The sequence below is a fragment of the Orbicella faveolata genome, unplaced genomic scaffold (genome assembly GCF_042242905.1).
Source record: "Orbicella faveolata isolate gen_17 unplaced genomic scaffold, um_ofav_v1 contig_26, whole genome shotgun sequence".
NCBI lineage: Eukaryota > Metazoa > Cnidaria > Anthozoa > Scleractinia > Merulinidae > Orbicella > Orbicella faveolata.
The window spans coordinates 21,113,474-21,141,315 of NW_028301554.1; the positions used below are offsets into that span (position 1 = coordinate 21,113,474).

General features: G+C 40.3%; 2 protein-coding genes, 1 long non-coding RNA gene and 1 pseudogene across 3 annotated transcripts; all 4 read right to left on the reverse strand.

Moving 5' to 3' along the window:
• Nucleotides 1–1,758: 1,758 nt before the first annotated feature.
• LOC110053743 (uncharacterized) lies at nt 1,759–15,641 on the reverse strand. Its single transcript, XM_089295075.1, has 11 exons — nt 15,572–15,641; nt 14,736–15,098; nt 8,156–14,335; nt 7,432–7,497; nt 6,367–6,762; nt 5,615–5,719; nt 4,927–4,989; nt 4,249–4,608; nt 3,701–3,793; nt 2,866–2,931; nt 1,759–2,575 (listed from the first exon to the last, which is right to left on the reverse strand). Exons 2-11 carry the CDS (start codon nt 15,046–15,048, stop codon nt 2,274–2,276), a joined length of 7,944 nt encoding a protein of 2,647 aa, XP_089151201.1. The 5' UTR covers nt 15,049–15,098; nt 15,572–15,641; the 3' UTR covers nt 1,759–2,273.
• A 3,579-nt stretch (nt 15,642–19,220) lies between these two features.
• Nucleotides 19,221–21,191, reverse strand: LOC110053739 (ADAMTS-like protein 5). The gene is made up of 4 exons (XM_020760006.2): nt 21,072–21,191; nt 20,709–20,817; nt 20,082–20,209; nt 19,221–19,376 (listed from the first exon to the last, which is right to left on the reverse strand). Exons 1-4 carry the CDS (start codon nt 21,135–21,137, stop codon nt 19,221–19,223), a joined length of 459 nt encoding a protein of 152 aa, XP_020615665.2. The 5' UTR covers nt 21,138–21,191.
• Nucleotides 21,192–23,138: 1,947 nt separating this feature from the next.
• LOC149108498 (uncharacterized) lies at nt 23,139–23,763 on the reverse strand. Its single transcript, XR_016208882.1, has 2 exons — nt 23,600–23,763; nt 23,139–23,497 (listed from the first exon to the last, which is right to left on the reverse strand). It is a non-coding gene; the product is annotated as an uncharacterized LOC149108498 (long non-coding RNA).
• A 1,570-nt stretch (nt 23,764–25,333) lies between these two features.
• Nucleotides 25,334–27,566, reverse strand: LOC149108499 (chitinase-3-like protein 1 pseudogene; annotated as a pseudogene).
• Between the last annotated feature and the right edge of the window lie 276 nt (nt 27,567–27,842).

Consider the following 27,842-nt stretch of genomic DNA (forward strand, 5'->3'; position numbering starts at 1 on the left):
GACCCTGCATCAGTTATATAGTTTTTTTAAGTTCATTATTTAATCTGTTCAAACGAAAAAATAATAACATGCAGGAAAAAAAAACCAAAAAGCAAAAAAAAATTTTGGAGTCCCTCTGCGGGGGACTGAACGCCATGCCCTTCCGAACCGAGGCTCGGAAATGTAACCACTGGGCTACAGGGGGACTCCTTGAATTGGGTAGCAAATTTAACGCTACCTATATGCACATGAAATGAAGTTTTTATTGACAGGCTAATCTTGCATTGGGAAATGTGCTATGAAAAAATTACAGACCTTGCATCAGTTATAGAGTTTTTATTAAGTTCATTATTTAATCGTTTCAAAACAAAACAAAAAGAAAGTAACAAAAAAAAAACAACAACAACAACAAAAACGAAAACAGCCAAAAAAATTTGGAGTCCCTCTGCAGGGGTCTGAACGCCATGCCCTTCCGAACTGAAGCTCGGAACTGATGTAACCACTGGGCTACAGGGGGACTCCTTGAATTGGGTAGCAAATTTAACGCTAGCTATATGCACATGAAATGTAGCTTTTATTGACAGGTTAATCTTGCATTGGTAAATGTGCTATGAAAAAATAACAGACCTTTCATCAGTTATAGAGTTTTTTTTTAAGTCCATTCTTTAATCTTTTCAAAACAAAACAAAAATAACATGAAACAAAAAAAACAAACAGCAAAAAAAATTTGGAGTCCCTCCACGGGGGGCTGAACGCCATGCCCTTCTGAACCGAAGCTCGGAAATGTAAACCACTGGGCTACAGGGGGACTCCTTGAATTGGGTAGCAAATTTAACGCTACCAATATGCACATGAAATGTAGTTTTTATTGAAAGGCTAATCTTGCATTGGGAATTCTGCTATAAAAAAACGACAGACTTTGCATCGGTTATAGAGTTTTCTTAAGACCATTAGTTAATATCTTCAAACCAAAACAAAAAAACGTGTAGGAAAAAATAATAATAAAAAAAAAAAACAGGAAAAAAATTTGGAGTCCCTCTGCGGGGGACTGAACGCCATGCCCTTCCGAACCGAAACTCGGAAATATAACCACTGGGCTACAGGGGGACTCCTTGAATTGGGTAGGAAATTTAACGCTACCTATATGCACATAAAATGTAGTTTTTATCGACAGGCTAATCTTGCATTGGGAAATGTGCTATGAAAAAATAACAGACCTTGCATCAGTTATAGGGTTTTTTTAAGTCCATTATTTAAAAAAAAGAAAAACAGCCAAAAACATTTGGAGTCCCTCTGCGCGGGGCTGAACGCCATGCCCTTCCGAACTGAAGCTCGGAAATGTAACCACTGGGCTACAGGGGGCTCCTTGAAATTAATGGGTAGAAAGTTTAACGCCACCTATATGCACATGAAATGTAGTTTTTATTGACAGGCTAATCTTGCATTGGGAAATGTGCTACGAAAATATTAAAGACCTTGCATCAGTTAAAAAGTTTTCTTAAGTCCGTTATTTGATCTTTTCGAAACAAAACAAAAACAAAAATAACGTTCAAGAAAAAAAAAACACAGGAAAAAAAATTCGGAGTCCCTCTGCGGGGGGCTGAACGCCATGCCCTTCCGAACAGAAGCTCGGAAATCTAACCACTGGGCTGCAGGGGGACTCCTTGAGTTGGGTAGCAAATTTAACGCTACCTATATGCACATGAAATGCAGTTTTTATATACAGGCTAATCTTGCATTGGGAAATGTGCTATGAAAAAATGACAGACTTTACAACAGTTATAGTGTTTTTTTAAGTTTATTACTTAATTTTTTCAAAACAAAACTAAAATAACATTCAACGTGTTGGATTACAGCCAACTGTCCAATTACACCGTCCGATTACAACTTTGCAGATTAATTAAAGCAAAATGCAGCAGTTTATGTAACAGTCACATTGGAGGAATTTGTAAATGCTATGATTAAGACATGTATTATACCACACGCTCATACGAAACTTAAGCTTTTCCAGTCAAACGCGCGGGAAGCAAGCGGTCTTGTGCAATACCTCCTATGCAATTTTCCATCAGGCACTCGCAGTGCGTGTAAATAAACATCTTTTTATATTCTCGGACAGTAAATACCATAAGCTTTATGGTTTTCCTGTTAAGTTTCTCTGTTCTGCAGTTTTTTTGCCATGCAACAAACACATTATCAAACTGTGTGTAGGAGGGGGGGGGGGGGGGGGGGCAGAGACAATACACCACCATATACTCCTACGAATGAATATTTCTGCAGATCAAATTCGAGTCTCTTCAGGTACCACAGGAAACTGATGCAAGTCCTGCTTCCATCCTTGATTTCCACATCCAAACAAACGGTCTTGGGGGAATTACCAGCCGAATATCAGTGATGGACATAGTCTCCACTGTTCCCATGATTACATACTGTTTTCGAAGTTCCAATTTCGGACACTGGCAAACATCATTTACCACGAAAATGTTCTCCCGTACTTGGAGGTCCACAATGCTTTTGAACACTTTAATGATCCTCACCCAGTATTTTCTTTCTCGATGATTATCATTGAACGATGCTCGCAATATTCTTGCTCGTATAACTGGAGAGTAAAATAAAGATACATGTATGGTTAAAAGAGATGCTAGGATGTGACTTTTTGAGGAAACAGCTTGAAAAATGAGTTTCTGTGGTTCTTTGAAAAGGCAGCATGGTACGAGTTTCAGTTGTTGTTAAGTCTGGCCTTTAATCTAAAGAAGAGCCTGTATAATGCTCGAATAACTATACTTCTTGTTTTTTTTTAACATGGTTATGCATTTGCTTGGGATCCATTCGAAAGAAAATATATATAAAGAAATTTTCACTTGCTCAAGTTAAGGTAGGCTTATTTACCAAAATCACTTTCGCAGTAGCTCTTGTTTCGTTTCTTTGTTATTCGGCAGGGTCGGCGGCACTTTACTGTAGGAAAAGAGAAGAATGTATGTAAGTAAAGCACAGGAATCGTCAATTACAGGTAAAATAACAAATGAACTAAGTAACAGCGCTAGCAAAGTACTCTGCGGTGAAGTATCTAGAGAAAGACTAGGGCTTAAAAGCCATTAACAGCCAGATCTGAAATCTAATGCCCTTGCCACTTGACTACTTTGCATCAACCATGGACATGCATGGAGGGGGAGAGAAACAAATTTGCTGCCTTTGCGTGTTCTGTTCAAAGAGATATGGTCATATCGGAAAATATAATAAATAGTACTAAAATGCCACCTGAAAGATCGCAACTGATGTAGAGCCCTTCCGTAACTTCTGTAGCACATGAAAGTGATACCTCTTTGTTTTCGCAATGTCGTTTATAATTCTCTTTCCGTGAGCCTTGGGGGCTTGGAAACATGTCATTTTAGATTTACATAAAGCCTTTATACAGCTATGTTTGACTTTCAGAATTGTCAGAAAGCTCGTTTGTATTTGAAGAACTTTTTGTTAACACAATGTTGGCTTTTGTTCTAGCGCGGTTACCACAGAGTAAATTAAGATTCTACAGAGTGATGAACTTACACCTTCTCCCTATAACATCAAGACATTGTCGAGTATACAGGTGTTGAGAATAAAGAACATCATAAGCTAGGAAAAGTCTTGATGAACCGCCAAATTCTCAGAACTAACACGAAGTGAAATATATATCAATAAGTTGTGAGAATTATAATGTAGCTTAGCACTCGGCTCTTACGTTTACCTGGTGGTGTTGATGCTGGTTGTGTGGTGGTGGGAAATTGACTTGAAATCTTCTCTGTTGATGTTCGTGGTCCCGTTGTTGATGGAACAGCGGCTACATTAGTCGGATCCACCAAGCGAAAGGAAAGAAAAAAAAAATAAAGATAAATGAGCGATGATTTATCTGGCTACACATGAATTCTTTAAACAAACTTAAAACAACCACTCTTTGCACGAGGGATTGAGTAATTGTTATAAGAATTTTCATTGTAAAGAAGAAATCTGAGGTTGATTACAATTTTAGGTTTGGTTTATTTTTCGTTATTATACGCTGAGATATTTCAAACTAAAAGAAAATACTGCTCAATAAAATTTGCCGGGTTTTGTTATTTGAATTCTACCCACAGACCTGTAAAACATCAATCGGATTTCTGTCAAAAACAAATCTTAAAACGATGGCAACTGAACAGTTTAGACCAAGGGACCTTGCAAGGATATCAGATATAATCAGATTAAACACGAAAGATTCTGAAACTAGATCAAAGGAAACATATGAAATGTATAATATACCCGTTGTTAACCCGGTGGTCTGTCTTGCAAGCGAGGAAGATTGTGTTGTCTTCAAGGGACATCTTTTCATTAAGGCTGGCAGGCGACGAATTATTGATGCTTTCCATACTTCGACGTAACTTTGTCGATTTATCTCTGCTATCGGCTCGGATGAGCCCGCGCGCGTTCCCAGCCGACCCATCAAGAGGTACTGTTTTCCAGGGAGAAGTAGAGGACAGTGACATTGATTACCTAGAATCCAGACACTTCTTACTGTTGTTACTCCGCTTGTCAACTTGAAGGTGTGAATTAAGCGGACGCGATAGTTTGCGTCGTGATTAAATTCGTTCATAGCCTCCGACAAGATCTCGACATGAATCACTGCAATAGAATAAGAGAAAACAACAACAACAACAACAAAATGCATTAGAAGTGGATCTACATTATTTTTTTTTCTTATAGAATCCTATCTCGTCCTCAGGCGTCCCTCGGTTGTGCGCGGTGCGCGTAGAGTTATGGGCCAGTCGTTCTTAAAAAAAAAAAACTGTTTCCCGCCTTTTATTGACGAAATTCAACAACGCGTCTAAAGAAGACGCCGATTATAATGACATATCTTTCCCCTTGTACTGAGATCCTTTAATTGCTGAGTTGCCACTAGCAATGGTTAAATTGAGATATAATAATACTGAATTGACTCACCAAAATTACTGGTGCAGTAAGCTCTGGTTCGTTTAATAGCAATCTCGCAAGGCCCACATTTTTCTGTGAAAATGAACAAGAATCATTTTTATGTTTGGGTTTAGACAAAATTTTCGATCATATAAAAGTACATTCTTAACACAAATTAGTAAATATTATATATCCATGGTAGGTAATAAACATTTATAGCCACAATTGGCTCCTTTATCGTCACAGTAACGTTTAGAGCACAGAATCAACAAGAAGCAGCGCACTACCAACTAGCGCGAGTAGGCATTTATAAATGAGGCAACGGATAAAATCCCGAAGGCTCTATGGAGAATGCGAAATTCACAATCTACTTGGCAATGCGGAGACACCATCTAGCTAGCAACAAGCCGCATAATCGTTCGAACTCAATAAACGAGCGCAGTCACATATCGTTTAGACGACTTTTTATTTGCCCTGAACGGGACTTTGGGTTTTCTTAATGCTAACCCTTCAAACTTTCCCTCAAACGCGGGTAAGTTTGAAAGAACCACATTCTAGTTAGGCTAAAACAAATGGGCTTCTCGCTCTTGCATGGCTCTACAGATGCCTTTGCTGTCATAAACTGTAACCTCTAAAATTCTCAAGCTCTCAAACGTTTTGTGTTACCGGTAACTAGTTGGCAAGAGGGGAATCCGTCTGAGGACAGAAATACACTAACCTTCAACCGCACTGGTTGTTGCTGAAGGCTCTGTTGTACTAGCTTCTGTCCAATCACGTGAAGAAGGCGTTTCGACTTGAATGTTACTGCGAGTCGACAGCAACGCTGTAAAGTCAATCAAACGACATTCTGTTACTATTTTAATTTGTGCCGAGGATCAATCACCACTAATTATCATCATTCTCAGTGTCACCTTAACATGGAGAACTGATGCCTGTGCTCGCCGTCGGTCACTTAGCGCTGCCGAGGATTTCAAACCCATCTTTTTCGTTCCACGTTGAACTGTTCTTAGTGATACATGAAATTTGGACAACTGACACATTTTCCTTTAACATTTATGTTCTATTCGTTTTTTCTATGACCTTGGAAAAGGGTATCTCATCAAACAACTTTTCTTAATTGGGAGGTTCGATCGAGCGTATGACCTAACATATTTTACCTTCATCTATGTTCGGCGCTCAACAGTTTTTTAAACATTAATTTTTTTCGCGTTGACAGAGCCCAAGGATTAAATCAGAAGTTGCTAAGCAACATGTCTCCATGGCAACAGCTAGATTAAAAGAATGTCAGAGTGCTTGCTGGATGTTAGGAAACGGAAATGTAATTACTATTTGTTGAATAGATATCAGAAATTTGTTTTCTATCCATGGCCATGTGTTCCGGTGGATGTGAATTTAAACCAGAGATGCTTACTGTCCTTTATATTGTTTGATGATAACATTCTGCTTTCTGGATTGAATAAGATAACCTACCTGTGGTAGTTGCTTTCTTCACGGAATGCATAGATGCACCAGAGCTAAAAGTAATAGTCGATGACATGCGTGGAGTAGGAATCATAGAATTCAGTGAGCAATATCCTTCCAACTGGTCTATTTCCTTCTCTAACGTACCATCCCATTCGGTCACAAAGCTGTCTCTATTAACCTCTAAGAATCCTATCGTCCCGTTCCAGGGAACGTGTTTACCAAACACAAGATAATCTTTTTTCATCGAGAGGTCCGTTCTGCAGTTACATCCTCCGTGGTTTAATCGTATCTCCGGCTTCTTCTTCATCGGTTTATTTGTTTTGTAGACTTTCCTGACTTTGGTAGCATAGGAGGTTTGATTTTCGACTGCGAGTGCTTCAGATCTGATTCTCACAAGTACAGCTGTAAATAAGAAAAACAGTTACAGTTTTACTTGAATTTTTACTGAAGCTGTTTGACAAGACAAATTCATGAATGGCTCCGAATCCCCTAAGCTTCTTTATGTCTTTTAATCTATAGACCAGAAATCAATCTTCTTGGCTGTTTTCATTTTATATCATTAAATCATTTATTGATGAGAAATTTTGGCCTAAGAGGACTGGGCTGGAAAATTTCACCTTAGAGCGGTTTTCTATTGGGTGTCGTAAAACCAAACTCAGACGAACTACTTACCAATTATACTACTCAGCCAATCACAAACCGCAGTAAAACCAAAATCAAAACCACAGTAATTCCTGATTACTCTCGACCATCAATTGAAAACCGCTCTAAGTTGGCAATCAGAGACCATTCAAACAAAGAACTCCCTTCCTGATCAGTGTCAAATTCTGGTGAACTGTTTCAGGTTTTATTTTACACTGACTTAATGAGGAGAAATTAGATGCTGGTCACTTTTGCCAAAGAGGCTACCTTAAAAATTTAAAACAATTAAGAGAATTATGTTTCAAACATTACAAAATTTCAAATATGAAACAAGACAATTTTTGAGCAATGGTCTAAACTCGAGATTATTTAAAATAATTAAACGTGTAAAAAATCAATTTAAATAGAGTAGAAAACCCCCGAACATACCATAATCACTATAACAGTACTTCTCTTTCGGTCGCTGCGACAAATCACATGGAGGACACTCAGTTGCTGTAGAGGAACACAGACATTTATTTATTAGTATGAATTTGCCCTATCTCACTGTTAGCAGGGTAACGGTTTTCGCCCCCTCTTCCTTTCCTAGTACTTTTAATTAAACATCTTTCAAAGTTTCCCTCCCTATTATTTCATACTCAAGAAAGAGTAATTATTGGTAAAAGTTAAATGACACAAACGTTTCTCTCCTTTACAATTAAAGGTGCGAGTCATAACGTATTGCCATCCAGTAGATGTACGAATGGCTTTGGCTGTCCCAGACACTATTACTATTTAACGTTTACGATAGGTGATATGTAAAGGCCATAATATGCATCATGTTATCTGAGTTAGAGATCTGTTATTGTAAGATACGGGCAAAAATATTTTCCGTCGACGGAAAACCTTTCCTCTGAGCTGACCATTAAGCTAGAGTTGTTTCTCGGTAGACCCTAGTTAATTCCACTCCTCCGTCATGTTTGAAAATAGCCAACTGGTCTGCCTCCGTCAGTTAGGATTTTTAGGCCTATTATGCTTATTTGAAATATTTCTTCCTTTCAGTGTACATGTAAGTGGCATGCCTGAGAACTAGCTAGTTGCAGCTAAGCGATCGACCACTATAAACATTCAACATTTAACATTTTAACTTTTTAACATTCTGAGAATGACTTACATTTTTCTTCCTGAACAGCTGTCGGAGTTGGAGCAGCAGCCACTTTCACTGACGCTGGTTCCGAACTTGATGGAACCATTATCGATACTTGCGTTTTTAAGGCTGACGAAGGAATGCTTGGTGCGTCCATTATTGCAGTAACTGTTTGGTGCCTTTCCTCTCTGGAAACCAAGGTTAAAGAGTAGTCGCCCTCTTTTAAGGAATTGGTGAAATGTCTTTCATAACTAACCGATTGATCGGCTGTTGATCTTTCTTGCAACACGCTAGTATATAAAGAACTAGATGAGATTAAAAATCTTTGTGACGATTCCATTGTCGGTGTAGAACTTAACAGGGAAGATGTTGGAGTAGTGAAAAACGTATAATCCTCTTTATTAAAGATTGACGACGTGAAGATACTTGGAATAGGCAATGAGTTGACTTTGCTAGCCGAGGGTTTCGTTGGCAGTTTTGAGGTCTGCACTGTTGATACTGACAATACAATGTATTGTTCTGTCAACGAACTCGTGAAAGAACCCACAAGGCTTGGGGAGAGCTTGTCTTTCTTATCTGACCTTGACAACAAACCTGTTGACAAAGATTCCATGTGACTTGTCGTGGCGTCAACTTTCAATACTGAACTAAATTGTGGAGCTGTGGATGATAGTATGGGTTGCCTTGACGATAAACGTCTCAGTGAGTCTTTAAGCCCTGAGGTGTATTCTGCCTCTATTGAGGGGTTCAACTGCGAAGAACGCGATGATAGTATTTTCTTCCTCGAAGAATCCATGTTTGCTGTGGCGGCGTCTGTTATCAGTGGTGGACTTAGCTGCGGAGACGACGCAAGTATATGTTGCCTCGACAAGGAACTTGTTAGTGATTCAACTGAGGTTGTCATGGCTTCAACTTTCAGCGTTGAGCTTAACCTTGGTGACATTGAGAGTACGATGTAATGCCCTGACGGTGAACTTGTAACGGAATGCATAAGGGTTGTCGAGGCTTCTTCTTTAACTGCCGAACTTGGCTGTGGAGATATTTGCCTCGGTGACGAACTTATTAAAGAATCCAAAACGTTTATTGAAGATCCTACTTTCAGTGCAAACGTTGATGATAACGAGCGTTGCCTCGGAGACAGAGCTCTTGAAGAATTCAAAAGACGATTTGGGGCTTCTACTTTCACTAAAGAGCTTAAATGTGGAGAAAATGAAGATATCACGTGTTGTCTTGACGACGAACTTGTTGAGATAACCTTTAAACTTTTCGTGGATGCCACTTCCAACATTTGGTGATGATGTAATGATGCACTTGTTAAAGGATCCTCCTGAATCCTGGTCGTGACTTCTGAGTTTAACTGTAAAGTTGATGATGATGGAGTTTCATGCTTTAACGAGGAAGTTGGAAATAGATCCAAAACACTCGTCTTTAATTCCACTTTTGGTGTTGAACTTGGCAGTAGAGAGGGCGATGATTTTGACAAGGAAGTTCTAAATGATTCCATGAGACTTGTCGTGATTTCTACTTTCGGCAACGATTTAGCTTGTGGAGACGCTAAAGATGGCATTTCTTGCTTTGACAATGAGACAGTTAATGAACCAATAATCGCTGTCGTGAATTCTGTTGTAGGTAATGGGTGATGATGCGATGACGAGCTTGTTATAGAATCCTCCAGAATCATTGTCGTGGCGCCTGAGCTTAACTGTTGTGGTGGTAGCGATGGCGTTCTATGCTTAAACGAGGAAATGGAAAACAAATCCATAACACTTGTCTTTATTTCTACTTTCGGTGCTGAACTTGACAGTGGAGAGGGCGATGACTTTGACAAGGAAGTCCTGAATGATTCCAAGAGGCTTGTTATGAATTCAGCTTTCGGTGCTGATGTAGCCTGTGGAGACGACAAAGATGGTATTTTTTCCATGGAAGATAAGGTTGTTAATGTAGCCATAATGGTGGTCGAGAGTTCTACATGTACTGTAGGTACCGAGTTAAGCAGTGGAGACGGCAATAATGGCATTTCATGCTTTGACGAAGCTATTATTGAATCCAAAAGGCTTGTTGTGACTTCGAGTTTAGGTGTGGAGCTTGCCTTTAGAGACAGCAGTGATTGCATTTCATGCTTTAATAAAGAAGGTCTCATTGAATCTGTTAGGCTTGTTGTGACTTCGAGTTTAAGTGTTGCGCTTGCCTTTGGAGGCAGCAGTGGTTGCTTTTCGTGCTTTGATATAGAGGTCCTCATTGAATCCGTAAGGGTTCTTGTGACTTCGAGTTTAGATGTTGAGCTCAAGTGTGAAGACCCCAACGATTGCATTTCCTGCTTTGACGAGGAAGTTCTTGATGAATTCATAAAGCCTATCGTGTCTACTACCTTAGATGTGGAGTTTGCCTTTGGAGGCTGCAATGATTGCATTTCATGCTTTGATAAAGAAGTTTTCACTGAATCCCTAAGGCTTTTCGTAATTTCGTAGTTAGGTGTTGAGCTAAACTGCGAAGAAGGCGAAGATGATATTTCTAACTTTGACAAGGATGTTGCAAATGAACTCATAACACCTGTCTTTGGCTCTTCCTTTGGTGTTAAGCTAGCTTGTGGAGCCGACAAAGATGGCATGTCATGCTTTGAGGAAGTGGTTGTTGCTGGACCCATAATGCTTCCCGTGATTTGTATCTTGGATGCAGCACTAAACTCTGTAGCAGACAAAGATGCCATTTCTTGCTTTGACGGAGAAGGTCGTAATGAATCCATAAAACTTCTAGTGATTTCATTTTTAGGTGCCGAGATAACCTGTAGAGAGGGCAACGATGGAATTTGATGCTTTGAAGATGAAGATCTTGAAAAATTGACAACGCCTGTCGTTGATTCTACATTCAATGCAGAGGTAGCGCTCGAATTTACTGGTGATAAAATTTGTTGTCTTGACAGCAAACTGGCTGAAGATTCCAAATAGCCCGTAGTGGATTGTTCTTTTAGTGCTGAACTAGGCCGTGTGGAAGGCGACAACAAGATATACTGACTTGACGACGAACTTTGTAAAGAATCCAAGGGGCTTATCACAGTCGATACTTCCATTAGGTGTTGTCTTGACGGCAAACTGGCCCAAGAACTGATGGGGCTTGTCGTGACTTTTTCTTCCAGTGGAGAGCTTAATTGCGGGAATACTGCATTTCCTGTATGTTGCCCTGAAGACAAACGTCTCAAAGAAACTGGCAGGCTTGTTATGGCCCCCATTTTTTGCGAGGGACTGAACTTTAACAATGTAGAACTTGTTGAAGCATCCAAAAAACTTTTTGTGGCTTCTACGTTTAGTGTTGAGCTAAACAGTGGAAACATGGATGATGAGATACATTTCGTTAATGGTGAACTTCGCCCAGAACCTACGAGAATTTCTGTGCCTTCCCTTTTTAGTGCTGAGGTAAACCGCCAAGAGAGTAATGATTGCAAACGTTGTAATGACATGGAACTCGTAAGAGAATACGGATGGCTTTGCGTGGGTTGTATTTCCTGTGCTGAGGTAGATTGTGAAAATACTGACACTAGCATGTTTTGCATAAGTGATAAACTTGACAAAGAATTCATAGGGCTTATCGTTGGTTCCACTCTCCTTGTTAAGCTGACATGAAGAGGGGGTGGTGACAGCTCTTCAAGCTTCGACGACGAAATTGTTTTAGCCAGAAGGCTTGGTGTGGCTTCTACTTGTAGTGGTGAGCTGGGCTGTGGAGACGGTGATAACAGTACTTGCCTTGACGACGTTACTAAATCGTCCACAAAGGCCTGAGTTTCCGTGTTTTCTGTTGTAAACGTTGATATTAAACTCAGAGGCGGCGAAGTTTCGAGGAGGCGACGATCACCTTGAAATTCACTGGAAGATTTCAAAATACTAGACGTTGGGACATTAATATAGAGGGCTTGAGCTACAACAGAAGACTTTACAGAACTAGACAAAGACAGTGATGAGTTTATCTCACCGAAAATAGAAGTAAAAGGCAGTTTCAACGTCCTAGATGTAGACATTGATGATGGCATAATTGGCCTTGGCGTCAAACTTGTTAACGAATGCAAAGGCCTGGTAATTAACTCCTCTTCAACTATTGACGCTACTGACCGAGATGTTTCTGAAGGCAAAAAAAGACGACCACCCTCAGTGTCAATAGCAGGCTTCGAGATATTGGACTCAGACAACAGTTGTTTGAAATCGGTGGCTAAATGTGTTATTGACAGATTTGAAGTTTGGGCTATCAGTGTAAATGATTGTGTGCGTTGACTCGATGATGCACGCGTCAAGCCCTCTCTTTTTAGAGGCGAGCTTATAAGTAGATACGATGATGTTGTGAAATAAACATAATCGTGTTTAGAGACGAACGAAGACAGTGATGAGGTTATCTGAGTGGCCTGGGTTCTCAGCAGTAACTTTGACGTCTTTGTAGTTGATTGTGATGATCGCACATGTGGTCTTGATGTTAATTTTTCAATAGAGTATACAGAGTTGGTAATAGTTTCTCCTTTTAATTCCAACCTTGGCAATTGAGACGTTGATGTCGTGAAATGAGAATATCCTCCTTCAGTGGCGCTAGAAGATTTAATGACACTGGAAGAAGGCAGCGATGCTTTTCTTTGAGCGACGAAAGGCGTGGATGGTAGTTTTGACCTTTGCAATATTGATACGGACGACGGCACTTTTAGCCTCGAGGGCGAACGTTTTAAAGGCATATCAGTGCTCAAGGTACTTGAAACTAAACTTCTTAGGTCGTTAGTTTTTTCACTTAGTCCTATTGTTCTTGACCTAGTGCTGGAAATGACTTCTGGGGTCTTGAAATAGTCAATTGCCGATGATACCAACGACAACGGGCTGAACGCTTCAGTCGCATTTTCGAAAAAAGAGGTTCCCGTGATTAGTTCTGAAAAGGACCTGGGTCCAAACGAAGAAGTTACTATCGGATCAAGTGATTTATCAATTGTTTGTTTCCAAAGCAAAAAGGTGGAATTTTTCTTCAGTGGCATCGTGGAATCAAGTTTGCGTCCTACTGTCGATTCGTAGAAGGATGTTGGACTTCCCTGTACACTCCGTTGTTGTGAAGTTTTCATAAGTGAATTTATCTTTGCGCCTAATGCTAGGTTTGGCGTTAAAGGGTCATTTCTACTAAAAGTCCCTATTTCCTCTGTTTTGTAATCACGTAAACTTCTGCTGGGAAAAACCGTAGGGTTGTCCAAACTAATCAAGGGAGTTGAAGACCGGATCTTTGTGCTTCGTAAAATCGACGTTTGGTCAACAGCGGAAGGTGAGGAACTATTCACAACAGTTGATTTCTTGTATGTGCCCATTGCCAGCTCCATAGAATGTGACGTAAAAGAAGAAGAGCCATCAAAAGCTTCATCCTTGCTTGATGACGCCTGAACAGGGTTCTTGTCGCTAAAAGTTTCCTCGGATCCATAAATAGAAACAGTACCAACACCAACTACATCTGAGGGAATCGCCAAACCAGATACCAGTGAGGAGACAGATTCTATTGAATGTGTTGGTGATTTAAAGTTCCTTGTTGTGGTAAACCAATCCTCGGTTGATACCGGGGACGGCCTAATGATTGGAAAAATCGCAACAGTAGTTCTCGTGATATTAGCAGCACTTGACACAAAACCCAGTAATTTTGACGAGGTGCTGAGTAGTTTAGCTGATGTAACTGTACTTTGCGTCACACGCGAAACAGACAGGCTAAACTTCTGTTTCACCGAGGACTCGGATAGCTTCTGTTGGTGAACGTCTACACCCCGCGATCTACTGGGAAGGGTAGATATCTCTTTTTGCGTTGTTGTTGCGTTTTTTGCTTGTTTAGTCGAGGACTCAAGTAGCGCAAATTCTGTAAAACCTATCACGTTCAAAGTAGATGGCGAAGAATAACGCTCTTGTACTCTCGAAATTGTCTTCTGTCTTACATCCTCTGAACTACTCTCCGCGAATACATCAGGATTTTGAAATGAATATGACTGAGAAGACAAGTGAGAAGCGAAAGGTATTTTTGGAGTTTTAGTACGAGTAGAAACTGTTCGTGGCATTTTGGACGATTCCGAAAAGGTCTCCCACACAGAAGTCACTGCACTCGAAGCGGTGACAGGTGTTGAACCAATAAATCTTGTCACAGTCTGCTGTGTTTGAAGTGCTTGAGATGAGGGTACTGTTGAGCGGCCGTCTATTTCTGGTGAACTTGGTCTTGTTCCTGTTCCAAGAAATAAGTGAAAGATATCGATGAGCCGACAAAAGGGGTTAACATTTACTTGGCTAAAGAGAAACATTTACTAAATAGAAGCATTTGAAAGTAATGGACGCTTACTTGTTTGCGCCCATAAACCAACTTCATTTCAATCGTTTACAGCTCTAAATTCGCAGCACACATGTACGTTAGGTTTATCAGCTAATAATATCGAGGTAAAAAGCCTCAATTTACTTTTCCTGAAATAGAACAATAAGCCTCTATTGTGACTTAGCGAATATTGACACCTAATTACTCCTTTTTAGATTCTATGTACCTCATTCTGTCAGAAAACAATTCTAATGTTAACTGCGTAGCATAATGTCATTAAAATCTTTGTCTATCTCGGTTGGGAGCCTCAACCCACCTTCTTCAGGGCATGTCTCTACATTACACAGTTCCACTTCATATCGTTTACCAGGACAGCCAGACCTGGCAGAAGCGCCGTGTTTCTTGCAATACCGAAACCTAATCCTGGCCCCTCCGCCACATGTTACGCTGCAGTCATCCCATAGCCCCCACTCTGACCAAGCAGCATCCATTTTATCGCAAGGTTCAACATTGCATTTCTTGACTTCCGTGTCCTTTTCTCGGAACGACTTTATGGAGGGATACCGAGCTCGGACCTTGATACCCCCGCCACAGGAAGCGGAACAAGCGGTCCAGCTTCCCCAGCCCATTTGCAATGGCGAGTGATTGACTCGGAGGGTATCCCCGGCTTCCGTTGCATCTAGCATGTGTTTGAGAGAGGACAATATTTGGAAGCAGGAAGTTAGCCAGAGAGTCAATACAATAAGGTTAGGGATTATAGGAGAAGCTGAACTCCCACATGGAGTTCACGAAATTTGGTTTCACCGTAAAGCCATCCTGAGGCTTTTTAATATAAAGCCAAATGTGCTCAACTAACTGTAAAACATGGAAAAGAGCCAAACAAAAATATTCATCTGATAGGAGACAACAACAGCGACAACTAGAAAAGACGTTATAACAACAACAGCAATAGTATTCCGTTGCGTGATTTCGCTTTCACAACACTATTAAAAGTTTGAAAATAAACCTAACCGTGCCTTGTTATCAAACTAAAACTCTCTACCTTAGTGAAGGCAATTCTGAATTCTAAATTTTTAGAAGACACTGAAAAGTATTAACAATTTCACACAACTATCTTTTTCTTTACTAAACAGAAGAATCAAACGTACGGACCTCCTTCATTTTTTCCTACTCTAACTGGTTTCCAGTATTCAAAGGTTGTGTTCAGCTTCCCTGTGATTAACAGTGACTATGGATTTCAAGTAGACATAAAGCAAAGTCAAAAAAACCTCTCTCAATAACGAGCTGGAAAACCATGTCTTTGGATAATATCTCTCACATTGATTAACATAAGAGATAAATCATAACAGATCCTTCAAAGTTAACCATCCCAAAACTGCTGGAAAGTAAGCTTCGGTAAAGAACTAAGACAAATTATTTCTGTACTTTTGACGGAAATTGCACGTTACGTCAGGATGCAAGATGGCGTCAGTTATACAGTGGAACCTCGATTTAACGAAGTCGCTGGGGACTGGCCAAATTTGTTCGTTAAATTGAGGGTTCGTTAAATCGAAAACCTCGATATAACGAATTTGAGGGGAAACGACCAAAATGTTCGTTATATCGAGGTCATAGTTAACGATTGATTTGTAACACAGGTGACTTCTGTCACGCAATTCAATGCAATTTTTGTCACCCAGAAGTGCCGCATTTTGAGATGCAATTCATTAAACATGGTGGGTTTCAGTATCAATTATTTTCACTTTTGAGCAGACGCGCAGTTTTTGTTTACAAAAGAACGACACTTTAAGAGTAGCGATTTAAAAATGTTGCAACATAGAGGTTATAAAGAAAATTGCCTATGTAAACGAGGAAACGACCTTTAGTGTTGTTATGTCGCACTACCCAACATTTCCGGATTTCAAAGAGAATAGAGCAGAAGTTAATTGATGTCGAAATACTACAGTGCCAATGTCTATGACAGATAATAAGCCGTTGACTGAAAGATTGCTGTCTCTTTACCATAAGGATTACAAGGACTTGTTGACTGTTGATCTGTTCAGCGTTTGTCTTCTGTCGCGTGTTGACATCGTAATTCGTTATATCGAGGTAGATTTTACGTTTGGGCTTCCGGATTATGTTCGTTATATCGAAGAATTCGTTATATCGAAGAATTCGTTATATCGAGGTTCGTTATGTCGAGGTTTTATTCCATACATTTTACTGTAACTTTGGCCGGGACAGAATGTCCTTCGTTATATCGAGGACTTCGTTAAATAGAGGTTCGTTAAATCGAGGTGCCACTGTAAAGATAATTAGGAATTGAGATACATGCAACGCCTCGATGGAACCCTCTAAATTGACCAGAGATGTTAAATGAATGAGTAAGCGGCTTCTACATTGTGAAGGATCTTCCAAATGCATAAAATCAAACTTCCGAGGACCAGTGACTTTAAAATTCTCCGTGGTGGGGGAGGGGGGCGGCATGGCCTCAAATAAACTTTGCGCTTTCAGCGTTAGTGTGCGTGTTTTTTTATTTTTTTTTTATTTGAAGCACCAAGTAATACGCGAAGATGGCAGCAATTATTCTTTTGCTAAGGTTTATAAGAATTTGCGAGGCTTACCGTTACAAATAGATTTTCACTTGTGGGTCCAAATATTTGAATAGTCTCCCCGATGTTATTTGATAGTCTTTTGTACTGTATATCCAAGTCGCCCGCTTTGAAGATACCAGACCAGTTGACGATGCGATTACCATTGACAATATACGCACCGTTTTGTCTCCTTAGAGCTAAAATTTATTAAAAGATATGATGTATTTACCTTGGGTAAAAATGTACATTGTTATAACACAAAATAAAAGTCACTCGATCAGTCGGTCGGTCAGTCGGTCAGTCAGTCGGTCAGCCGGTCAGCCGTTCGGTCAGCCGGTCGGTCGGTCAGTCAGTCAAGTCAGTCAGGCCAGTCAGACCAGCTAGTCAAGTCAGTCAGTCTGTTGGTTAGTCAGTCAATTAGTCAGTCAGTTTTTTAGCTCGTCATATTCATTTGGTTAGTTAGTCATCATCTCTGTTAACTTAAGGTTACAGTATACCTTCAGGGGTGTCTCGCGCGCAAGCGATGTAGCGCGTGCAGTTTAAGCTGTAGATACCTAAACCTCTATATCAAATTAAAGCTTATGGAGCTGGCTATCAAACCATACCAAGAAGTTTGAAAGAAAATGAATTTTCGAATTTTTCACGACCACTAAATGCGAGCGCCCGAATCACCTTTAGAAAGCTACAAGTCAAAGCGAATTACGTTTTTCGCCAATTTAAGTTTTTCCTCGGTTTCAGGGCCCAAAGCGTTTAAAAAACGTGTCTGCGTTTTGGCATATTCAATTGCAGTAAAAAGTTACAGAACATTTTCGAAATAGGATTAAAAAAATGTGGAGTGATCGTACAAAAATCGCTCTCGAAGAAAAAGTATTTCGTAATTAACAATTCCCAGACACGCTTTTGTAGTTTATATGTTAAACTAGCCACTGTCCAAATTTAAGAGCAATTGAACAAATTCCCTTTGAGTTACAACTCTTTAAAGTGTCTGCTTCCAGTGAAAAAATTTATTCGAGAAAACAGCGCTAAGAAAAATTTTCTGTTTCGCAAACAAACTCCGCCCTCAAACGCCTTCAACTGGGTTCTCAGATAACTAAAGCCAATCAGTGCAGGGAAAGTTTACTACCGTTAACCTCCTGGTGAAATTTACGCGCGAATCTCTAAAAAACTCTTGTGTTTCGCAATGCGCTCAAGGAACCGAAGGCAGAGAGATAATTTTTCTGTAGCTCGGTTTTTCTTGAAGCTGGTCTGGCAAAATGGGGAAGACTAAAAAGGATACGAACGTTAGAGTGGCTGAGCGAAGGAAACAAACAAAAGAAAGCGCCGAGAGCAACTGTGTGTGGGCAACTGTGCATGGATAATATTTCAAATGGTCTCAATGAGTCCGACGATTCGTCGATATCGGACTCATCAGAAGAGTCTCTGTCAGCATCCCTGTTATTGCTGTCAAGTTCCGAAATTTTTACAGAACCTTTCTTTTCTCTTACCACGAATATTTGCCCGCCTTATACGATAACTATAGCTTCACCCGCGTGGCGAACTTTCGCTTCTTTACTCATTGATGTATTTTCATTCGTTCTTCGCTGTTTTCGCTCTTTCGAACCGGTCCATGGTTTAAACGTGGTCTATGTTTACTTATAACTTAATAGAGACACGCCTAATACCAAAAATGCTGGGTAGTCAGAACAACAATGCTGATCAACTGAGTAGTCAATTCGTGACATCCATATAGGTAATTCCCGCGAAAATCGTCTCGGTTGATTGCATACGCGCCATAGGGCTGTCAATCAAGAGGTAAACTTTTACTTCCGGTGAAAACGTAAAACCGCCATTTCTCCGCCAATATTTAGCCTTTTTCAAAAATTTTTTTCAGAAATTAGAGATTATTCTTCGACCACTATTTTGATCCAAAAATCCAAATTTGAAGAAAATTGTCGACCCGAAGGTATACTGTAACCTTAAAGACAGAGTTAATGCTTCAGCGGTGGCTATATAACCAAGACTTCTCAGAAAACAAAAATATAACTTTGCTTCTATTTACCTAAATAGTTCCAAGTCTTGTCTGTCAGAAAGACACTCGTCGACCCTTTTGGTATAACCATCAGTTCTGCATATCCTGTTTAGATTAAATGCGAAAAGTTGTGAACTTTAATTTATGAAATATAATATAAATTAAAAATAATAATAATAATAATAATAATAATAATAATGAAAAAAAAACAGTTAACACATTAGTACACTTTATTATTACCAGTAAGCCGTTCAAACTGAGTCGGTGACCGTTCAACTCTTCCTCTGATTGGTTGACATGTAGTCGAGTTCCCGCCACAGACACGACACTTGTCCATGTGTACTCCTGACTCCAGTTTGTCGTCGCATCCGACAGGCTAAACCGGGTGAAAAGAGTAATAAATTATACGACGTGAAAAGAGAGGGCCTAATATAATATAATATAATCGTGAAAATATTCAAAGCTTGAAGTTCAATCATACCATGCTTGATACCATGCTTGATACTCAAAGAAAACAATGTCTTTTTTGCATCACATCTTAAAAAACACTTAAAATACGCCATATCCCACGTTTCCTCAGTATTAACGTTTTCCATTCACAATCTGCTGCCTATTTTAAGACTACATAAAAAAAAAAAAAAAAATATATATATATATATATATATATATATATATATGTAGGTTGAGTCACTTCTCTCCAATAAAGTTATGTGATGGACATCTGGGACATCATAAGACTGATGTTTAAAGGAGATACTTCAAGGTTTGTTTATCTTGAAAAGTTAAGCCTAAGTTTTTCAACTTCGTCGTTTGTAATCAATCGTCTCCATCCTCAATCATCCTTGTGCCTTTATGGTTTATTATTGTTTCTTTGGTGTTTGTCTATCTTATAAAACTATTGTTTTCAGGTTTCTTTCAATTTAAAAGTCATTTTGTTCGAGGACAAAATAACCGTGACTGCGCTCCTTTTAACGTCGTAAACCAACCAAGCCGTTAAGATTGTGTTATAATTCACGGTAAATAACTTCATTACGTACATAACTTCTGTTTCCGTTTCGGTTTATAGTTTTCAAATCATTACCTTGCATCTTCCGAAAACACAAACGCCGTAAGGTTCTTTGGAGCACTGGGTCCCATCCCTCGCTCTTCCAAAGTAATAAAATAAATCTTCTCCGTACGGATAGCAGAACAACAGGCACTGATTGTCACCTGGTGGTGTTCAATAAACCCGGAGTTAGAGTATTTTCTTGATTAAACGCTGGGTCCCAAATAAACGCCGGGTCCACAGAGAGAAGTATAAAATAAACGTCTCCGGCGTTAATTCGAGTTACCGGTGTTTTTTTTGTTTTTTTTTATTGAGCCTACCCTTATGTAACTGACTGACATTGATCAATGGTGTAGTAATCATTCCACGGTCTCTCAGATGGTTTGGACAGACTAATCAAGATGGCTACTAAAAATAAAGCAGGCATGGTGCACTTTTTCCTCCACTTGCTGGTTTACCATGGTAATGTCCTGGTTTAGTTATACCGTTAATTCAGAGAACTTTAGGCATTAATGGCAACAAAATGAGGTTTTCTAAAATGATAAAAGATGTGCCTCTTAGTCTTCGCTAGCGAACAATTTTAGTACAGAGCTGCGTTTGTTAGATAACCATTATATGCCCAATAAAGCTTTTTAAAATTTTTGCCGACAGTGGCTTTTATACCTCTCACAAATGATCTCCACGTTGCTCTTTCGCCATTGATAAAGATATCTCTGCCATTATACTGTCCACACTGTACATCACGGAAATTCTTGCTCCTTTGAGGACAAGCCTGTAGAAAATAAGGAAATCTGTTTAGCTTCTTGTTTCCTTCGACTTGGATGATTGTGAATATAGTCAAATGAGATGTCCCCTTAATAGGCTCGACTACCAGCCGCTGTTCGGGAATGGAGCCCGCGCTGGGAGGAACGCAGACAGAACTTGAGAGGGCGGTGGAAATCGAACTTATCCTCTTATTTGGAGCACAGGACATCCATAGACGGTTTTATGCAGACTATTAACTATAAACTACGCGTGGGTTCTCACCTGTGTATTACAAGTTTGATATATCCGGGATTTCTTTTCGCACAGTGCCTTGTTTTCTCTGTTCATTGAAACGTACAGATTAATGTTACAGCTTATTAAAGGGTTGGGGGTTCCCAGGGTTATTAAATGCTTCAATAATGGAGGACATCAATAATCTTCTTACCTGAGGCATAGTTGCCCTTTGAATTTTATTCCAATGCCACACGTTCTAGAGCAGGGACTCCAGACCGACCATTCGTAATATTGTTCGTAAAACTCTTCGCCGTCTGTGGAATTCTGTCGAAGTTCGTGGCTCTCATTTTCGCTGCGCTCGACTTCCGCCTGCTCAAAAAAGATTCAGAATTTCTAAGAATGCTATATGTTTAAAACAAACGTACCAGGAGATCACACCAAAAAATGTTACTTATCGAGTGGTCTACCCAACCACCCACCCCCTCTCCAAAAAAAAAAAAAAAAAAAAAAAAAAAACGGTGACTAATTCAACGAAAATCTGCTCGGTAGGAACTGAGGAAAACTGCTTTGAAAACTAGTTTTGTGCAAACGTTACATTACATTCAATTTCAGACCAGAGATGAGTGCAAACGATACACAACTTCAGATCAAAGTGAATGAAAAAGCATACTCGTTGGGGCCGCACACAGTACTACCGAACTTTTGATAGGCATTATCCTGCCCTGGGGGTATAAGGTAGGAGATGAAATTCAGGTGGTAAATTTCCATAAAATGTTTAAGCAAGCAACCGGAACGATGATCCTGCTGGTAAATTTCCACACTCCTCAAAATGTCTTATCGATCGTCGGTCATTTTCACGTACCACGTATGCGAAAAATGGAAGGAGGCCATTTGTCAGCTCTAATTGCTCTATAGTTTGTTTTCTCAGTGGATAAATGAAGCAGAAATAACAGTTAGTGGGTTAGATGTGGATTAAGATGTAAACCAGATTACCAAGTGCTACTATTCCCCCGTCACGCTAAGCATCCGTGGTACGCGACTGCAATCAAACTTAATTGGATTAGTCTCTTAACACCCTGCTAGCAAATTAAATCAAGAATGAAGCAACGATCAAGACACAAAAGTAGACAAGGATTGATTGCAAAATAGAACAGACTTTTCGTCTGTTAATTCGTTCCTGTCCTTGTATTAAAATATATTTGCGACAGATGCAGTACCATTCCTGGTGGCTGAGGTCACAGTTTTATAAGAGACGTGTGCGTACTCTGAAATATGGTATCGATTATTGGCTCAGGTTAGGAGCATGGTATTGATTTTTTGGTCAGTTCTGAAATAAGGTATGGAAAGCCATATACTTTGGATTTGGGCGAGTGTTTTGAGAAACGCGCCGCACAGCCCCCTTCCCCCACCCCCCACCCCCTCCAAAAACTTCGCAGCCTATCTCCTTCTCCCCCGGAATACATTTCAGTCTCGTTAGATGAAACTATGAAACATTTCTTTTAACAAATTCCCAGCGTCAGTCAAATGTCAGCACGTTCTCTACTGGGAGTCTGCCTCGCAGACATTCTTAGAGTCTGAGAGTTGTGTTACAAATATTTCATCTAGCCTTGTTCGGAGATCTTTACGACAGCTTTCGTCAAGAAACTTATACTATAATTGATGAAAAGGTTAATATCAGCCACATGATAGTTAACTTTTCTACAAAGCTGGCTTGTTAAGAAACAGCAAAAAATGAGCTGATAGTAAAACCCCACAATTTATTTGATGGCTAGTTGATTATTTATTTCTGAAGAAAAATCCTGGCCTTTTGTAGATACGAATGGACTCATACCGGTAAAACTAAAACCAGACCGCGAAAATTGACCCGAGATTAGGTCACAGTATGTAGTTACTTTTTGTTGTATACTCTGGGTTTTAGTTTTCAATGCCACCGGCCGAAATCTCACTACTGACGATAATTCTCGGTGGGTTGTGAATAAACAAGACTCTTTTTTTGCTGACAAGGAGCCTTCGACGGACATGCTTTTCCTTTCTGAAGCAAATTTAATGGCTTCATTTTGGAGCGCTAACTTAAGGTGAAATAACTAAATTTCCTCACTTATTTTAAATATATCATTGAACGCGGTCGAAATAGAAATGCTGCGAGAATAAAAGGAATGTGTGGTATTTTCGCATCAATCTTGCGATTATTCTATAATCCCCTAGCAAGCTAATTTACCTTATATTTAAGGATTCTTAAGCTTTCTAAGTCAACATACCTAAAATGCATTGCGTCTGGGTTTTAAATCTGTTTGGATTGAAACGATAGCACCACATAATTCGATTTGAATTTTTTTTCTGATAAATACTTTATATCAAGAAAAAAAAATGCTGTGCTATTAATTCACGTACACCGGAAGAATAAAAAAGGAGTTTTACTTACCGTGATTATTATGTTTGGCCATAACACGAGCACAAAGGCAATAAGGAAAAACCTAAAGAAACAAATCATTTGAGAGGATAATAACAATCGTATGTGTTATGATATGAACTTAAAGCATAGAACTCGGCAGGACAAACTTGCTGTATTCCCTTACCTTACAGTCTGTATGTCTTTCATGTTTGGCGAACACGACCGTGCGTGCAGGAGATATCACTACATATCAAACGGGTCTTTGAGCTATTCCAGTCTTACAGGATCTAATGCTGATATCTACAATTGCCTTCATAAAAACCGCGACGAAATCAATTGGAGAGCTCGTGAACTTTGCAATTTGATAAGGCTGACGATTGACACCACATGATAAAACTATTAAATTCTGATCGTGGAGATAGTGGGAGGGGAGGATTACCATAATAAACGCCCCCAGCGACAAAATCCCCTGAGTAGTCTGACATTATGTTTCATTAGGACTAGACTAGAAAACACTCTCTTTGACGGGCGAATGTTGCTCCCCCCACCCTCTCCTCATATTTTTTTCTAAGGGGAACACCGCATTTGGCACAACATACTCGCGCGGTTAAATTTGATAGGGCGCACATTTTTTCTAAATTCAAAAGATTTGTTTTAGTCCCAAAATTAAGGGCATTTTGGTGAGTGGTGTGCCAATGTAGCTATTTGGGTTCCTAATTGGCTGTCTAGATAAGGGCCCAAAGAGTTTTCAAATTTCGCGGGCTTACGTAGACCCACGAGCTTAAATGAATTCCAGATTGGGCCGAAGTAGTTCTTGAATATGGTGGTTTGGGGGCCCAAATTGTGTTCGACTGGGCTAAATTGGCCGTTTGGGGCTGATAGAAATTTTTTAAATCTATTTTGTATTATCAGAAAGATATTTAGTCATACAGTACGCTATGCGGCTTACTTTCGGCTAGTCTCCTTCGCAGCCGTTATTAGGGTCGTCACGCAACGCTTCTGACGTCCCTAATAACGGCTCTGAAGGAGACTAACTTTCGGCATTTACGTTAGGCAAAATACGAAGAAGGCCTTTTGTAGCAACTACATGTATATTCTGATGAACTGGCACTCACAAATTCGGCGGCTTGAATAAAAGGATACGCTTGTAATAAAAGTGACATCCATTTTTTTAAGCCTTTAAAGTTCCTGGCCGATATGAATTCCTTCAGTTCCAGAGTCAAAGCGACTTATTCTCCTGCCTGTTTGCAACGTATTTTGTCGAATATTAGCTGGAAACATTTAGCTGAAGGTTTCACAGTTGTTACTTGTGTGCAAATCTTCGGATATTGCCCAAATAAATTTTCTGTTAATTATTCTTGAGTAGATATGGCGTCATTCAGGATCATCTAAATCTAGCCTGCGAGCAGGCTTACGTTGGAGCACACGTTGGAGCACAAAGCGCGCGGCGTAGCCGCGAGCGCGAAATCGAGTAACGAAGCCGCGAGACGAGAACGTTTCACTTTCTTGGCACCTCTTCACCAGACTCCTTCCTGCCAGATCGCTTTGCTCTTCACGCTCGCGTGACTCAAAGGGGAGCCTGCTTACAGGCTGGTCTTAATCAGTTAACATTGTCCTGGCAACGCCTCATGTCTTGAAAAATTAAAAAAAAAAAAAAATGGCCAAAGTTTTTCTACCCCTTCATACAGTATAAGGCGAATAGCGTAATAATATGAATTCGTGTACTAATTGTGAACTGTTATCGATTTACCAATTTGACTTGCACAGTGGAAAGATTAGCACAACGATACAAGCAATACTTAGCAGAAGGCGTTATTATGATTGCGCGGGGCTAAAATAAAACAACTCGATTATCATTTAACGCGGTTTTTATTCTGCTTTAGCAACCATTTTAAACTTGACTCAGTCCTGACTCGATCTAGCTGCACTTGCAGTGGGACGCAGGACAATATCCAGCAGCACCGTTGGCTACACACCATGCACCCATGGCTGGGTTTGTGTCATAAGGTGGCAGTAGTTCGCATCCAGAGGGTGGCGCAGTTGGTCCGTTCGTGGGTGGCACCGGACGCGCTTTCGTAACTGGACCTGGTCGGTCAGTAGGCGGTTGAGGGCCATCGGTTGTTGGCTGGGGTCCTTGAGTTAGCGGCTTTGGTGGTGTGTAGTCACCCAAATACTTCTTAACTGCGTTAATCAGGGGATATTTACCTTGGCCACATTGACTATCACAGAAATCATCCAAGTCGAGAGCCCAGAACATCGCTCCCACGAGACCTTTACTCTTAATTACCTCTTTCACCATGTATTCCAAACTGAGTTTATCATCATAGCCAACCCAGATGGTACCCTGGTGGCCGTAAGGAGCCTTTGCGGCATTTTTCGTGACAACAGTTAAGCCAAGTTTGCAGATCACGTAGTAAGCCAAGAATCCAGCCTCTCTGGTATATTGACCTTTGTGGGGTTGCTGCCAAGGCTGCTTGGAAGCACCAAGGCCGCTGTTGCTTGGGTCTTTCAAGCTGAATGCTCGTCCATATGTAGCAAGACCCAAAGCGATCTTGTTGGCTGGAAATCCCTTGTCAATCCAGTATTGGACTGCGAATGGCACTGTCAGCTTGTCATCGCCTACCATGGCTGTGTGATGTCCCGTCACGTCGTCCCAGTTGCCGTGAAGGTCATAGGTCATCAGGTTGAGTATGTTGGTTGGAAATCCCTTGTCAATCCAGTACTGGGCTGCAAATGGCGCTGTCATCCTGTCATTGCCTGCCATGGCTGTGTGATGTCCGGTCACCGGATCCCAGTTGCTGCGAAGGTCATAGGTCATCAGGTTGAGTATGTTCAGTAATGGACCAAGTTTGCGTACCTCATAGGCTTTATCGATAGTTGCATAGCCAGCTGCCACAGCAGCAGTCAGTAAGAGGCGAGGCTTTCTAGTTTGGGCTGCTTCGGTCTTGAAGGCGTTCAACAGCTCTTGACAGAGAATGGTGAACTTCTGTTTATCTCCGGGTGGTGAGCCTCCACGAACTCCAGGATACTCCCAATCCAGATCGAGACCGTCAAAGCCCTATTTTCGCAGCATCATTATTGCCGAGTCAATAAAATACCTGCCGTGGACGGAATAGTGTTAAAAACGTCTAACGAGAACACATAAGAAAATGAAAACGTTTGCACACAGATGCCAATGAAAAAATATGGACTTTTGAGTTTCAGATTAAAAAAACACACTTCGTCAGTGTAAAAAATATCAATTAAAGGAGGCCAATAGTCAAAGCCCGAGATGGCATTAGCATAATTTACCGAGTAGCTTGGCATATCATTCATGGCAATTCTGTACCATATGCTCTCGTTCTGAAGTTTGAGCAACCGTGAAACTTTTCGTATTTGTTTTTACTATTTACGCCAGTTTATCCAACCGTATAACTACGAAATTTAATGTCAATGTACGTTTGATCTGGTTACACAATGCAGAAAAAGCTGGGTAAAGACCATAAAAAAAAATACTCATTGTTTTAGGGCTGGACAACGACAAAAAAAAAACAAAACAAAACAAAACAAAACAAAACAAAACAAAAGCAAAAGCTAACTACGCTGATACTTGAATTGTCCTACCACAGCAACTGAAAAGGCCAGTTAACAAAACAGAAAACCAGTCCAACAGTTTTTTTGGAATATCAGAATTATACGTATGACAGAATTTGACAGATGTTTGGCTTCGTATATGATACGTGTAAAAATGTTACTCGGCAATCAAGCCATACTAAAAAAAGTAAGAAATGTGAGTGCGTGGAACTATTGCAGTACCTTTCTAGAAGCCGCGATTTGACCATCTTGGAAAATAGGCTATCATGATTTTCGTGGCTCCATCCTCCTACAGCCAACAGTGTTTTGAAGTCAGGGTTTTCCCGTTTTAAGGCGTTAAACCTTGGGTGCAACTTTTCGTCATTCCACTCGTACATGGCCAGTTTGTTGCTCCTGTCGATCTTTGCAAATGAGTACATTAAATGGGTACAAAGGTGAGGATCGATATTTTCAGGAAAAAACTTGCCGGCACCCGGACAATATTGAGACCAGTTTGTGTGGTAACACACTCGTACGTAGCTCTTGAAGCTGATGTAGGAGGCGAAAGCCACCAGCAGGAGAAGGACGTAAGCTCGCATGGCTCTTGAAACAAAAGTCGTGGCGATATAGTTAGGAATGATTTTGAATGGCTCCTTATAGGCACGCTCACTTTGCATTTGTGGGCATCTGTGCAAACGAAGTGCTCTTGTTTTCTGCTCTTAGCCAATCGGAAATTAACACGAGGCGTTGAAATTGTTTGCTCAGCCGGAAAGCACCTGAGCTTTTGCAGCAGCGTAAATCCTAGGGACAGTTGTTCTATGTGTCGGTTTAAAGACGGCCGTAGCTCAGCACTTCTTTTCCGGCACTGTCTTTTT

Bases quoted from the DNA above. Each gene is read 5' to 3' on its own strand.
- LOC110053743 (XM_089295075.1), bottom strand. From the start codon at position 15,048: ATGGGCTGGGGAAGCTGGACCGCTTGTTCCGCTTCCTGTGGCGGGGGT. The intron at 7,498-8,155 runs GTAAGTCATTCT...GTTCCTCTACAG, and splicing joins AGCTGTTCAGGAAGAAAAAT to CAACTGAGTGTCCTCCATGT. The intron at 5,720-6,366 runs GTAGGTTATCTT...TTGACTTTACAG, and splicing joins GAAGAAAGCAACTACCACAG to CGTTGCTGTCGACTCGCAGT.
- LOC110053739 (XM_020760006.2), bottom strand. From the start codon at position 21,137: ATGAACAGAGAAAACAAGGCACTGTGCGAAAAGAAATCCCGGATATAT. The intron at 20,818-21,071 runs GTGAGAACCCAC...TATTTTCTACAG, and splicing joins ATCAAACTTGTAATACACAG to GCTTGTCCTCAAAGGAGCAA. The intron at 20,210-20,708 runs GTATAAAAGCCA...GAACACCACCAG, and splicing joins GTGGAGATCATTTGTGAGAG to GTGACAATCAGTGCCTGTTG.